Raw genomic sequence first — 15,254 nt, 5'->3', positions numbered from 1 at the left:
GTGTGTGTGTGTGTGTGTGTGTGTGTGTGCATGCAAGCATGTTAGAGTGTGCTGGAAGAAAGAGACCGAGAGTGAGTGCTGCATGATAAGTGTGCAATGTGCTCGGCTGCTCCCATGGGAGACAGCCGATAGATAACGCTGACGTTGTTCAGATCCTTTGATAATGGCTGCAGGGATGGAGCAGGAAGGAGGCGGGGGGAACGAAGGCTTGTGGTGGCGGCTGTGTATGTTTGTGTGCTTGTTTGATGAGTGGGTGACAGTTTGGTCAGGTGGTTGTGTAGCCTCTACCCCATGGTGGTCACTGGGTGCTGTTGGTCTGAATTACATACTGCAGATGAGGGGATGGAGGGTCGGACAGCAGATCTGTGTGACCTTTAAAAGCCAAGTGTGCCTAGGGACAAAGTATGGGAATGCAGAATACTTTTATATGTGTGTATGTTAAAACGAGTGCTGGAAAAAGTGAGCAGTAGGGTCAAAGAAGGGAGAAAATGTGTTTTTGTCTGTGGGAAAGCAGAAAAGAGAGATTAGTTTCTATATGCGCTGGAGACAGACTTGTGTATTTGTGCGAACAAGTTCTTGCATGACTGTTTATTGATTCTACAAAGCCATTACTGCATGGTCAGACTGAGGGGATACACATACGATTGTGAGAGAGAGTTGCGGGTTTCACTGGCTTCATACCTGGAAGCCAAATAAACAACTCAGAACTGACCGATCTAAACGCAGAGCAATAAACTCACTGATATCTGAGACGCAGGGTCTGATTACTGGGTCATCAGTCAACACACCACAACGGTCGTACTATACCTGTTTGTATGGACTACCGCTGCGCAAAACTGGATTTTTTGCTGTGACGTATTCCGAGTCATAATGAAAGAAAAAAAAAAGTGAGGACAAATCTGATGTAAATTTCAATATGAAATGACTTGTTTTGAACCACAAAGACGTCTTCGGTGGTCACAAGTTTCTGTAAAGGGTAAAGGAGGGGTGGGACGGAATAGAGAGCAGAGATTGAAGCCACATGCGGAGGAGTAGCACACATCACACGCGCGCACACAGACTGATTGATTAATCTGGATTTTTTTTTCTTCTCTCTGAAAATTTCCACTGCAAAGCCAAAACAGACAATACTGCAGTGCGCATTCACACTAACATTTCAAGGGATTTTTTTCCGGTCAGCCACTTGCTTTACTTTAGTGTGACTTAGTCATATGATTATCTAGGTGACTCACAGGATTCTTCTCAACATGGGAGACTGAAGAGCTGCTGCACTGGGCTTTGCTCACAAACTAGAGCTGCAGAGAACAAAGAGACGGAGGTACTCTTCATCTTTAAGTCTCAGTTCTACAAGAGCACTGTAGCATGACAGAGGAAGTAGTTGTGTTCTCCCCACAGACAACTATTCTATGAAGACGTTTCTGATACTTCTCTAACTGTAGGAACAGTAGCACACGGTAGGAGGGATAGGTTTAGTCTCTGGGTAAGCCCGTGGTGATGAAGAAGGTGGAGGCTACAGAGGGATCAGAAGTTCAACATGGGACCTAAAAACAAAAAAATGGGAAACTTGTGAAAATACATAGTTTTCAGATTTCTCTCATAGGAGGTTTCTGCCACTTAAAACTGTTTACATGGGTGTGAGGATTTCCAAGGGTAGCTGGCATGTTGATTTTGGAATGATAGGCATTTAAACTTCAATTTCAGTTCTACTTTTCAGTGCCAGGTAGCCAAAAAACCCCAAAACAAGGAACATGTCCTTGTAAAAAATACAGATAACACACTGGAAATGTTGCATGTAGTTCAAATGAGGAAAAAAAAGAAGTTTCAAAGTAATGGGGACTTTTAAAGCATTGAAAAGCGTTAATCAGCTTTCTGCAACATGAACATTATGGATAAAAGAAAGTCATTTTCTGGGCTACCGGATTACAGGAATCTCATTTCTGCAGCAAGATTTCTCCTAGAGAACAGCGATTTGTTGTGTAACTGAGTTTATCAAATGCACGAAACAGGACAAAGACTTTGTTGTTGTGACAGCAGAGCTGTGGGGATGATGTAAAGTGATGCCAACACTTTTTCACGATAATTCGAAGAATTTATAAAAAGCTAAAAGTGAGACTAAGTCGTTTGTTACAGAGTTACCAGAGAAAAAATACCCAGTAAGCAACCACTCGCTGGGGAAAATGCCTTGTTGATGCCAGAGGTCAGAGGAGAATCGCCAGACTGCTTTAAGTTGACAGGAAGGCAACATTATCACTCATTGCAACCAAGGTATGCAGAAGACCATTACATGACATGCACAACATGTCAACCTTGAAGCAGATGGGCTACAGCAGCAGAAGATTACATCGGGTCGTATTCTTGTCAGCTAAAAACAGGAAACTGACACTTTAATTCACACAGACCGACCAAGGTTGGAAAATAGAAGACTGGAAAATGATGCCTGATCTGAACATTCAGAAGATTTGGTCAAAACTGGGTCTGAATTAGGTCTGCCTTGTTTCAACGGTTTAGGCTGCTGGTGGTGGGGATGTTTTCTTGGCAGAGTTTGGGCTCCATAGTACAACTTGATCATTGTTTCAATGCCACAGTCTAACAGAGTATTGTTGACGACCCCATTATCCCTCCCTAAGTCTATCCCTCTTTTGATGCTTAACAAAGCTTAAATGATCTCAACCTAATTTCTTGAACATAACAATAAGTTCACTGTACTTATATGCCCCCCACAATCACCAGATCTCCGTCCAGTGGGACATCTTTTGGTTTGGTGGAAAGGAGCCTTGAATCATTGATGTGCAGCTTACAAATCTGCAGCAACTATGTGATGCTGAAGACACCCGAAACTGGTATCCAGGAAACGTAAATAGCAGCAAATCTGCTGGTGTGGCCATAAACACCACATTCACCACAGCCCAGGTCGTTTGGGGTGACTATCCTCTGTATGCTCCTTGTCCGGCTCCTCACCTTTTGTGCCTCCACTGCTGGCCCAACCACTGAAAAGTGCTGTTCTGTTTCTGAGTCATGTCTGGAACAAGTGACGATCCTTGACATGAAAGTTGGGTCAGCTTCACACAGAAGTTAATGTTTGCTTTGTGAGCAAGTTTGGTGAAATCTCAAATGAGATTCTGCAAATGATCAGAATGAGACTTTTGTAAGGCGATCCAAACTTAGCAGGAGCACTTGAAATGGTGAAGAGGTGCATTTGACCTTAAAGAATACTGGGCCAAATTTGAATCAATTACAGTTTTTTCTGTTTTTATGGGAAAACATGCAACTTGTATACTGTCCAACTTCCTCCCTATCATCCTCCCCATCTTCTTTTTTATTCATATTTATGTATTCGAGGTTGTTGTTAGTGCTGCTTTTTTAAAAACAGCATTTCTCAATGTTGTGAGTTACACATACTATATTCCTTTGCACTCATTATCACTGGCTGGCTGAAACAAATTTAAATATAACTAAGATTAAGTGAAAAAAATGGTTTTTTTTTTAAAAAAAAAAATTGTAAATGATGCAAATTAAACTTCATTTATAAATAAAATATGAGGCTTTAACAGGAAACATGTTTGCGCAACCGTGAGCAAGAAAGGAATGAATTTCAAGAGAGTAGTCAACGCCAGATAGAGAACGGGGGGGGCGAGATAAGAAGGTGAGTCCCAAAGACACAGAGGAAACCTCGTATCACAGGAAGCTTCTCTTGCAAATGTCAGATCCTCCTAATCGTGGCTTCGCTTCCCTTTTCAGTCCCTGGAGCTCGACATCATATGAGCACTTACAACGATACCCACAAACCAAAGGGAATCACATGTATACTTACCCATACAGGCAGGGATCCTACATAAACATCACATCCTGCTGGGTTTTAGGTCCACATCAAAGTGGATTATAGGGTGGACGAGCGCTACAGTGACCGCTAGCAGACATAGCACTTATTATTACTGACCTTGATATGTTGACGCCACCCTTGTTTTAAGGAAATGTTGCAATGCTTCATCTTCACAAAAAAGTGCACAAATATGTAGTCTTTTTATATGCCTGTCATTTTCCATTATTTTAAGGTTCATTTTACTTTTAATCGTATACCGTGCATGCATTTTTACCCGCGTCTGAGGGCTGACAGTCTTACTTCTGCTGAAGACATGCATTATACCTCTTATAAAAGTGAGTCAGCAAAACCTAAACAACCCAGTGCACCAGTTTTATATGAACCAGTCCTGCATAAACACTCAAAAGAGAAAAACCAAAAAAATCCCAGCTAATCTGTACTTCCATGCTGCAACATAGAGCTGTCACGGATTAACTAAGAGTAACAACTTCATAGTCAAGTTCAAGTGAGAGAGTGAAGTGGGTGTTGTGTGTGTTGAACCACTTGACTACTGCAGCGATGCAGAGGCCTAGCAGAGGCTGGCTGCTCCCACCTGAGAGTTTGTGTATGCGTCCAAGTGCCTACGCGGGTAAAGAGACCTGCCAATGCAATGCTATTAAATGCACATTAGTGTGTCTATGACAGAGTCTCTCAAACATTTTGTGCCCAAGGCACACCTAAGGAAAAGCCAAAATTTCAAGGCACACTTATATGCATATGTGCACAAAACCACTTCTATGTGATCTGACACATAATCCGTTTGTTTGATTGTATTGTAAGCCAAAGGCACTTTAAACAGCTCGTTTGTGGCCGTCTGAGGTTTCTTTGTCTCTGTAATAAGCTCCACTGCAGCACTGATCTCCGCTGCCTTATCAGACACTTTCACACAGTCCAAAAAACAGTCTTACTGCCTCTTGTTGAGATCATGACCTCTTTTGTGGTTTCTTTGAGGGGGAATGTTTGGTTTCCAAGTGTCTATTGAGCTTGCTTGGAACCATGTTAGCATCAACCACCTTGTCTCAACAGATTACACACTTGATCTGAGTAATGCAGACATCCCAGGTGCACTCATAGTCACACACAGGGAGTTTCTGCATACTCTTTAATGAGTAAGATTGTTGATTAACTGAAGTGGTAGTTAGTTTTTGGTTGCATCACCCAAAAAAGTTTCTTATCTTCATGCTCTCATAATACGTACCATTTGCAACAAAGTGAACAGACTGGGGTTCCTTTTCACAGAAGTTATTTTTAAGAACTTGTCCAGGGCATAGAGCTGAATCCAAATGCAGATTCAGTGAATTAGCAGTTCATTGCAGTTGTATGTTGCAATAACAACTGAAGTATTTGTGTTTTGAGGCAGAAATGAGCCGGCCAGTAGTGGCAAATACTGGTCTAGTAGTACTTCACACACTTAACACGCATATATTTTCATTTTAAGACTATCTGAAAAGAATTCTTTTGCGATTGTGCTTTATTTCAGTCGTAATTCTGAGTCTGTTTAATACACCAACATGCTGCATTAATATCACTTTGTCAACACGTGTAGCTAAGTGAATGAGTGTTTCATTGGAGAGGAGAGGTTGCATACAACTGTGAAACCCTGGAGAGATGCTACTAAACGTTGTGTACGCTTCCAGCAGCAATGCAAGGAGAAAGTCTAAAGAGGGAGGAGGTGTGGAGAAGAAAACAGGAAAAGGAGAAAATTAAAACCATACTCTATATCCCTTCCTGGAAATATTACACCCCTTTCAGAGGATTTTCTTAGAATTTGCTTTTGCTACTGTATGGAGAGGAAAATGAAAGCACAGTCAGAAATAGTGAGTTCTTTCAAAGTGGAAGCAGTAGTTTGTATGTTCTGGATCAGGGATGAGAAAGAGCTGTATTACAGGAATAGTGTAAAATAGGAGTAGGTGGGCTGTCTTGGCTTTAACTCAAGAGTGCGACAGTTATAAAGAAGGTGTGTGTGTATATGTGTGTGTTCTAATGTGTTTATTCTGGGGGGGCGCTGAGTTTATACTGGCCTTACTGCAGCAATACTGGCTGTAGAAGGTCCTTATCGCTGTCTATACGCCTACATGACGTGGATGACCATGATTAATGGCAGTGGTAGTGCTCTCTGCTAAAACGGTACTCGCTTTGTGAAGAGACTACACAGAAAAAGCTAAAAGAACCAGTTCATTCCTCCTTCCATCTCTGCCAGTCAGAATGAGACGTTTACCTGGACAGAGAGTCGGATGTGATAGCGCTGGGCTCACAGACACAGCGCAGATGCCAAAAAGCTGTCGGTAACAGAGAAGTTAACACAAGTCCAGTGTGTGTGTATGTTTAAATGTCTGCAAGAAAAACAGAATAAGAATCAGTAAGAGGGGACCAAGAAGCCGACTGAACTAAGAGAAGATCAGATCCAATGATGGAGAGGCAGACATAAGATGTGATGATGGAATAACGCTCTACTGACAATAAGATTTAAAAGACATAAGATATCTTCCCCCAATGCCATTTACTTTACCAGACTCTGTCCCACACTCATCTACCAAAGGCAAACAACTGGAACACTTCACATTTTCGGATTTGTTTTAAAACATTAAGTACGTATTGAAATGAAGTGTGAACATGAAGCAAGTGTCCAAATGAACACTCTCGATTTCAAATGGTGCTTGAATTTGTTAGTGCCACCAATTGCTTGGTTTCCTAGCAACTTGCTGGCTCTTGTGTTTTTAACTACAAGTCTGAACTGGTCATGAGAACTAAATCACTTATCTGATAATACAGCTTTCTCCTAGTTTAAAAGTATACAATTTAAGTTAACTCATGCCTCTAATTTGGCTGTAGGTGAGGTACCTGCTTAAGTGTGTGGAAGATGTGCTATATGAAAAACTAAATTGCTTTGAGTGATCCTTAAGGGCAGTCAGTTCTATCCCAATGATAAGGAAACATTAATGGATTATTACGTGTCTTGCAAATTTCAAATTTAATTTGTTTTTCATATTTAGCTTAACTGAATTTTCTCTTACTGGATTATGTTTTTATCTTGAATCAAAACTAGGATATGTGAGCCACACATGAGAACCATGTATCTAGGCTCTTAGCGCATGTACTGTTAAATAATTTCCATGAAAAATAATCACATCTTAGCCGATGTGTCACAAGACAAGGCACGTAGACCATTAAGCAATTGAGGAAAACAGCAGGAATATAAGGAGAGACGGAGTTCAAATGTTCCCTAAAACTGAGGCCCCCTCTCATTTCTAAGGCCTGTGTCTGCTCAGTCGAGAGGTCAGCTGAGTAGGTGGAGCAGGAGATAAGCCTATCTGTGACTGTGTCCATCACACTCCTGAAGACACCAACAGACACAACAGAAAATGACCAGACACCAGATGGCAAGTAAAGAAAGACTCCTTTTTACTCATTCCTTACTATCTCCTTCTATCTATTGGCTGGACCTGCAGTTCTCAGTAGGGACACTTTGATAACATGGACCATGATTGAAGACCAACTAAATACACCCCGATTGTAGCATGTCATAAACTAAACAAAGCTGGGGCATAGCATGGAAGACAAAAGAACAGAAACTAAAGGGGAAAAATGGGGGAGGAGAGAGAAAAAAGTGTATTTTCAAGTCTCTTTGCGTGATGAGGGGGTGTAAGAGGAGAGGGGCTGTAAAAAAGAAAAGGAGGAGGTGGTGGGGGCGTTCCTGTTGGCTCAGCGCTTGATTAACACCAGGCCTGACAGGAAATAACCCGGCCAGTTCAGCGCCAAGAGAGCTTCCATCTGGTATCGAGGCTGAGTCCTCCACCCAGGAGAGCTCCGAACTGAGCAAAAGTGAATGAAACCGTTTCACTTCCAGGACTGCTGAGAATAATTCCACTGCTTGTACAGGACACTGCTGCAAACACTGTCATTCTGTTCCTGTTGTTTGAGGTCAAATGAGGCAAAAGCAGTGCAAGGCTGCGGTCTTTCAGTCTAGACCTCGATAATCAAGATCACCTTCTTTTATTTTATCAGTACTCGGTGTGGCTATTTGGTTACTTGAACATTCAGTGACATGATTGAGGTGAAACTTAGACTCCACTGATTCAAAATGTTATTTAGGATGGTTGTGGAAGGGAGGAAAGGGGACAGTTTAGGGAGGAAAGCGGGTACATTAGGAGAGGTCATCTTTCACTGCTGACTGGAATTCTAAATGTAAACAAGTTCTTCCGCACCAACAGATAAAACGCAGATATGCTGTAAAACCAAGTGGGTCTGGTGAAAAACTGGTGACTCACATGCAGGCATCGTGAACCACACTTCTACACTTATTCATGAATACTTTTTGAGCTATGACCATGAAAGTGCAGAAAAATCGCACAGAGACCTCCGCAGACTCAAACAAAAACATCCTCCGAGGCCTTATTTAAATTCTTCTGCAGGCTGTAAAGCAGAAGCCCTATGTATACAAGTACAGACCCAAAGATGCGTTTGTGCAGAGAGGCATGCAGGTTTCGATCAGCCTCCTCAGCCGGCTCGCTGTCCAGGGGTCAAAGCGCAACCCACGCCTGCACTGACGCGTGCGTAGAGGCCATGGGCCGCGGGCTCATTTAGAGTCCCTCAGGAGCCAGCCTCTATGCGCCTCTGGTATGTATTTCTTCCTTTGCTTTGTTTAGCAAGCATGTGCGTATGTATTTGCAAATCTGTGTGGGATCTCGATAGTCTCCTTTTTCATCAAGCCTAACTCCCAGCAGAGAGATAAGTGCTTACAAGCCTTTTTATGATGTGCATTTCCTGTCATAAATAAGAAGCAGAGGGATTCTCAGACGAGCGCTAACACACTCCATAAACCAAACAGAGGTGTAAACTCCACACTGGGCCAGTTCTGTGAAATCCACCCAACAAACAGCAGCTACTGCTGACTAAAATGATTTGCTGCCGAGTGATCAGATCACAGGTATCATTTATAGCTCATGCAGTCTCAGAAAAAAGTCTTAAAACTGGGATGCCAAAGGACTTTTTGAGTCTTCTAATGTGATTAAAATAGTGGATTTTTGAGTATAATAAGTACAATAATAACAAAAAGTATAATATGCAGCAATATTCAACTGAATGTGGATCCATCCATCCATCCATAGATAGCAGCGGCAAGTTAAACACCAAAAACAGGATTAAATACTTAATAGCTTTGAAAAGAAGGTTTACTAGTTTTGAACATAGAGACCAAAAAAATCCAAGAAAAGAAAATCAAAGTAATAAATAGTTTATATGAACAGGAAAGCAGTTGATTAACCCTGAATGAAAGTTGCATGATTGTAGAAACTTTAAACATACCACGAACAAATTCTATGAAAATCCATGAAAAGGTCTACTTTTAAAATATTTCTTCTTTTTCCCCATTAACAAGTATAATCACTTTCAGCCTGCTAGACATTATGTCATCAATACGTTGTTATTTGAAACACAACATATCCTTTCAATTCAATGGACGACACGCCAAGAAAATGTTGTGAGAAACTGAAGCGGACAGACAGAAGCGCTGGGCTGATTTGATTATGAGTATTATAAGTATGTGATTCATCATCATCTACACATTTTCCCTTTAGCCCTGTCAAATGGCATGTATATTACATAGCTAGCAGGAAATAAGAAAAGGTATAGTATCTGGAGGCAGTGCTGAGAAGCAACCACAGTGTTGACTTGGGAACAGATTTCTTGGGTGCGAGACTCTGGGGCTCATCAAGCTCTGTGTGTGGCCCAGCCTGCTAACCAGGCCTGCCTGGCCCGGCAGTGAGGACTCTGATGAGCTTTTGCTAATTAAAGCCTGAACTCCAAATCTTGAGCTTATCTGATGAAGTGAACTAGAGAGAACAACACCACAGGCTGCTTTGTTCACCCTGGGGCGTACGGTTTTCACCTCATATATGTATGCATATGTGTTTGTATAACAGTAGCGGAAGTAAAGAGAGACCACCAATTAAAAATAATTGGGACTAATTTCATAAACATAGCGCAACAGGGGGAATATATTTAATCAGGCGTAATCATTAGACTAACTTATGCTCCGCTTCCCCCCTGCAACCAGCTAGGTGCTTAAGGGAGGAGAAGACAGAAAGGAGAGATGCAAGGAGGCAGAAAAGAGAGAAAAGGGAGAGAAATGGAAAAAGGAAATATAAAAACAAAGAGAAGTAAAGTTTAAAAAGTAGGCAGAGCGTGTTGGTGGCCAGAGTTATGTGAGATCCCTTTCATGTCCCTTGACTGGCCCATGCTGCTGTGCCAACCCAAACAGCAGCATTGGGGAGGTCCGAGTCTCCGACTGCTCCCCTCTTCCTTACCCTGTGCACACCCCACTGACAGGATGAATAACAAACAAAATGTGCGACTGAGAAACAGAGTGAGAGAGAAGAACATGCCGTGCAACCATTTCAGTTAAGATTTTCCCTAGAAGTTCCCTAGAATACTGTGACTTTCTTTCCTTCTTCTGTCATCGCAGTGAGTAAATCATAAGCATCAGCACAAATTGTGGACTGCCCGCCCTGTACGCCCCCACACTGACATAAGTATAGACAAACTACGATCCATCATCCGTAGCCAGCTAGATGTGATACAAAAGGGAATTAAGAACATTTGAATCGGCCCGATTTCTTTTTTTGTCTTCTGCACCCCAATGCTGAGAGAAAAAAGGGAAAAAACAGAGGGAGTAGGTTTGATTCTGAACCAAAGAAAACCAAAATTTACCAGGGCTGACAGGAAACAAATCCATAAAGCACAAAGTAATGCAAATTTTTTGCTCTCTTACCACAATAAATGTAGTTTTTCCCACAACTGAATGAGGGATTAACAGTAAATGCTCAGAGCTATTTACAACCTACACACATCACACACACCACATCCACATACACTACAGTCTGCCAGCAGCCAATCACATTCTAGACTTCAGGACAAACTGGGCTGCTTCTCCAATCCCATCATTTGCTCTCTGTGTGCGGCGTTGCCTACAACCAATCCAGATCGTTCCAGATGTGGTGTTGGCTGCGGAGCATTTGGTTTAAGAGCTCATTTCCCAGTCTGGAATAAGTGGAACAATTTTCTTGGATGAATACTGTTCAGCTCTTTAATCAAATCCATACCCTAATACAACAATACATGCTGCACACACACTGCAATATGTCTATAGTATATAGACACATGCTAACAATGAAAACAAATCATTGCTCTTTGCACAAATCCAAATTTACAACTTAAAGAAGCGCTGCTACAAGAAATTACTGGTGATATTCTAGCCATTATTAATTTATATCTATTAAAAGGTCTTCAAGGGCTTTAAATCATCCCCTTGCACTGGCCAACATGTTCTCTCACTACCACAAACATTAACACTGCAGTTTATTTTGAGCCAGCCCCATATTCATGGTCCAGCTGCCATAAATATTTAGTAGTGTGCCAAATCTTTTGCTTAAAATAGCCCCTCAAAATTATAGTATTTAATCCAGTTTGAGTAATTTTACTAAAGACAACACTGGCAAAATGAAATTATTTTCATAACCAATTTTTTTAAAAGGGTTGGGACATATGAACTGGGGTTTCAGTGTCACAGACTAAATGGAAAAATGAAAAATTATTACACATTGTTGGTAATCATTTTCTGGGATTTTTGATGGGGTAACCACAATTAAAACAATTAAAAAAATAATAATGTTTTTAATTTCTTTAATTTTTGGTTCATAGAGCTTTGTGAATCCGTGACACCTTAATGGGCTTCTTGGTCAACTGTTGCAGCTGCAGTGCTCATTATTAAAATATAAATGTGAGCATAAATAAATTTTGGGTCTGAGAAATGAAGCCAATAAGGTAACCTGAATTCTTTCTAATGGACAATTCCTCAATCAAGAAAACTGATTATACATAAGGCTTCTTTGCTCTATAACCACATTAAGCACTTCCCACAATGAGTTTATGGTCAGTACTTTTAAGACTTACTGAAGATATTCTGTTCGTTTTATATGGCACCCACTAAACGATGTCCTCAAATAAAGTAATTTGCTCATCATGCATCAATTCTAACTCAGAGCTGGCTGCTAAAGGACATTCCTGACTCCAGTTATGCAAGAACCCCTAAAATGTGTTGACAAACTGCTCATACAGTATGTCAGTAAACTGTAGCCTTGACTCCCATTGCTAGTTCATTTGATTTCTGGCCTTAAAGTTCAGTTTAACTCATGACCTCACCTTACTGTGTCACTAACATTAAAAAAAAAGAAAAAAAAAAGAAAGATTATATTTCGTTGACAGGACTGAAATGTTAGGGTGGTTCCTGAATAGCATTCAAACATTACTACTATGGTAGAATTTAGCTTAAGCATTTACATGACATTATTAAATGTTTTAGCCAATGGAAAACAGCTGATCTCACAAGTTGAAATGCTCATCTAACTCTTACTGCCTTTCTAATCAATGAGTGTGGGGGTGGGAGCTAACGTAGCAGTACTGCCTAGCACTAGCACTGTCAGTTCACGAAGAATTTTGGTACGCATAAAGAACAAGTACTGTCGTTTTTAGCATTATGGTCCTGGTTACTTGCCTATGGCCGGCTAGCTTTATCTGCTTAGATGACAACAATAAGATAAACCACCTTTTTTGGAGTGCATTATTCTCAAACATATGAAGCTAAATAAAACCGATGAAACAGCCTTTTCACAGCTAGCGTGTTCTAGTTTAAAAAAAATCAGTGGAAAAAAAACGTAACAAAACCAAAAAAAACGTATTTCATATCCAGAAATGGGAAAAAAAGTATATTTATGCTTTTTCATGTCGAGAATGAAACCTCACCTTGCAGAATCAGATGTAACATATAAACATGCCAAATCTATCATTGACTGTTTATCTATAAAATCATTCAGTATTTATCCAAGGACTAAATAAATGAGTGTGGCAAATGATAATGTATGCTGACTAATATGAGAAGATTTAACTGCAAGCTTAGAATTCCCTTTTGTTTGAAAGACGCCGAGTTTTCTCAAGGTACACATATATATGCTACTGTAGAACAGTCTCTCGCTGCCCCGCCCCCCCAAAAAAGACAAGAATAAAGTCTGGAAGCTTGTTTACTCCACCGTGGACTCTCGAGCCCTCAATTTCTTCAAATGTTAACACTGTCTACAAGGCTTGATATTTGTCCCTGATGCAAATTTGTGAGTTGAAATTCACTCAACTCATGGGGGGAAAGTTTTCACCACCCCCATTAGCATTAATAAAAAAAAAACCCCACACACACCAAACACCCACCTTATCCTAACAGAAACATTACTCAAACGGGGCTTTACTAACCCTTGCCACACACATGCTGTCTGAATATATTTAAAAGTTAACAAGAGTTTCATGAAAACTAAAGTCCACGGGGGCTGGCAGCAAACATCGAACAGAAAACAATTCCACACGAGGAACACCATTTCCTGAAGATGCTCTTTAATTAAGTTCCCAGAAGGAGGTAGTTAGAAGGGTTAGGGTGTGTTGCTGCTTACTATCACAAACTTATTTGTCCTTATTTCTTACTCCCTTTCACTGGCATTCTGGCTTGTGTATATTATTCTTGTGTTTCTGCACTATGTTTGTGCATGCGCTGTGTGTTTCTGTGTATCTGCATCGTGTTAGCTAAGCTCTGGCTGTGTACTGTAGCCAAGGGGAACAAAATAAAAGAATTTGTAAAAACATTGTTCTCATGGCGACCAGGTTTCTTTGAATGTCTGGTTTTCATTTGAGTCCTTTAATTGGGGAGAATGTCACAATCAATGTTTTGCTCTGGATGCTGAAAGAGACGACCTCCCGACTCATGTTACCCCAGCCAAGCACTTCATCGACTGCCATAAAGCCTTTCTCGCAGACATTCGTGCATGCACACACACACACACACACACACACACAGACTCAAATTTAAAAGAGTGTACACACTGCCAAATTACACTGAATGGGCGAGACGTGCGCAATGTGAGTACATACACACATTGTTTTTTTCTGTCTAAAGCACACCTGGCACACCATGACAGGCTAATTTGCAATGAAGTGTTTATAACAGAGAGTCAGGTTTTTAACATGAGCCACATCTCACAGCCTGTGCCTGCCAAGAGGCCCCTCGCCTCTAAACTGCATTGGCCAAGTAGAACAGGAAGAAGAGAGAGACCGAGTATAAGAAGGGAAAGAGAGAGAGAAAGAGTAAAAATACAAAAGATGTGTCACTAATCTTTATTACTGCTTTACATAGATTTACCAACCCTATATGTACACCATATGACCCCATGTGCCATATAAGATGAAAACCCCAATCCCAGTGTAATATTTCAGGGCGTGTGCTAAGGTACAGCCAAAACTAAAAGCAGCGCTAATTATGAACTATGTGGTAGGGGAGGAGAGGCTCAAGGTTAAAGACGCCATTACTCTGGGAGGTACAGTCGGCTGTGGTGTGGAGGAAGACTGTTAATTCATCTTATGAGCTGGCCTTGATCTTCTCTGCCACATGGTTACATGCTCAGCTAAACCAGTGAAATGTCTGGTAAAGTACAGAGAAAATCAATATACTCTCACGGACTCCCATAGATGCACACATTACAGGTAAATCTTAATATTGTGGAAAGGGAAGCTGTAGAGGTTAAAGGTAGAAGTAATTTCTCTCTCACACCTATCCAAATATACAAAGTTCCCACAGCCACTTGGCCAACTGACTAGAAAATGCGTGTAGGTGTGTGTGCACTATAGTGTGTGACACGAGAAAAGGATGAAGTGTCAAGACAATGATAAAATGACCCCTATTCCAAGAACTGGGGCAGCAATAAACAAACCATTTGCTCTCATTTTCCTACAGCGCGTCTGCAAAACTGAACAACCGCAATGGCAATAACTTTCTCTCACCAGTCAGTTTCTGAAGCAATGGGCTGAGTTCTGTTTCTCGACTGATGACTAGGGTGAGCGCTCCTATCAGGTCCCTCTCCAGCTTCTCCAGCTCCTCCTCCTCCTCTGTATCATGATCTGCAGGCTGGGTCTCATCAGCCAGGGAGTAGAGATAGACCAGCAGGAGGATCAGCTCATCGGGACCTAACTCGTCCTCCCTGAGCCTCGACCCTGAGGCCGAGGTGTCCTCGACTCCACGGGGCTTCATCAAAGGCAGCAGCTGCCTCAGCACAGCAGGGAAGTCAGCGTCTCCGAGAGCCTGTGACACGGCACACAAACACGTAAAAAAGAAAAGAAAAAAGGGCTTAGTCGGTGGAATGCAGTTTTTTGAACCTTGCTGGTTTTATTATTTTTAATGACCATACCAAGAAATGACCACTGGCTTATTAAGGATGTTTGTCATAGGAATCATTGGACATGTTTGGAAAACATATTTTCTTGCTGGAAGTGAAATTAAAATATCAATACAATTTTGCATGCCATA

At 41.3% G+C, this 15,254-nt stretch overlaps 2 protein-coding genes across 3 annotated transcripts in view; both read right to left on the bottom strand.

The window, feature by feature from the left end:
- The window catches only part of LOC121814608 (sec1 family domain-containing protein 2-like), a gene marked incomplete in the record, with an annotated part of 41,860 nt that extends 37,155 nt beyond the window's left edge, over positions 1-4,705 (bottom strand). Inside the window, 1 exon segment of the mRNA XM_042221397.1 lies at positions 4,701-4,705.
- Positions 1,173-15,254, bottom strand: part of scfd2 (sec1 family domain containing 2) — a 60,107-nt gene continuing 46,025 nt past the window's right edge. The window contains exons 5-6 of one of the 2 annotated variants that reach the window (XM_042221393.1): positions 14,732-15,029; positions 1,173-1,541 (exon numbers count right to left, since the gene is read on the bottom strand). In XM_042221393.1, coding sequence (XP_042077327.1) covers positions 1,522-1,541; positions 14,732-15,029 — 318 coding nt within the window. In that variant the 3' untranslated portion in view covers positions 1,173-1,521. Of the gene's footprint in view, positions 15,030-15,254 lie in introns of both variants that reach the window. The other variant, XM_014333886.2, reaches the window with a different exon arrangement.

The sequence above is a fragment of the Haplochromis burtoni genome, unplaced genomic scaffold (assembly GCF_018398535.1).
Source record: "Haplochromis burtoni strain Fernald_Lab_line unplaced genomic scaffold, NCSU_Asbu1 Contig_65, whole genome shotgun sequence".
In the NCBI taxonomy this organism is placed as follows: Eukaryota; Metazoa; Chordata; class Actinopteri; order Cichliformes; family Cichlidae; genus Haplochromis; species Haplochromis burtoni.
The sequence above is the reverse complement of the archived record's forward strand: the minus strand, read 5'-3'. Positions and strand labels throughout refer to the sequence as shown.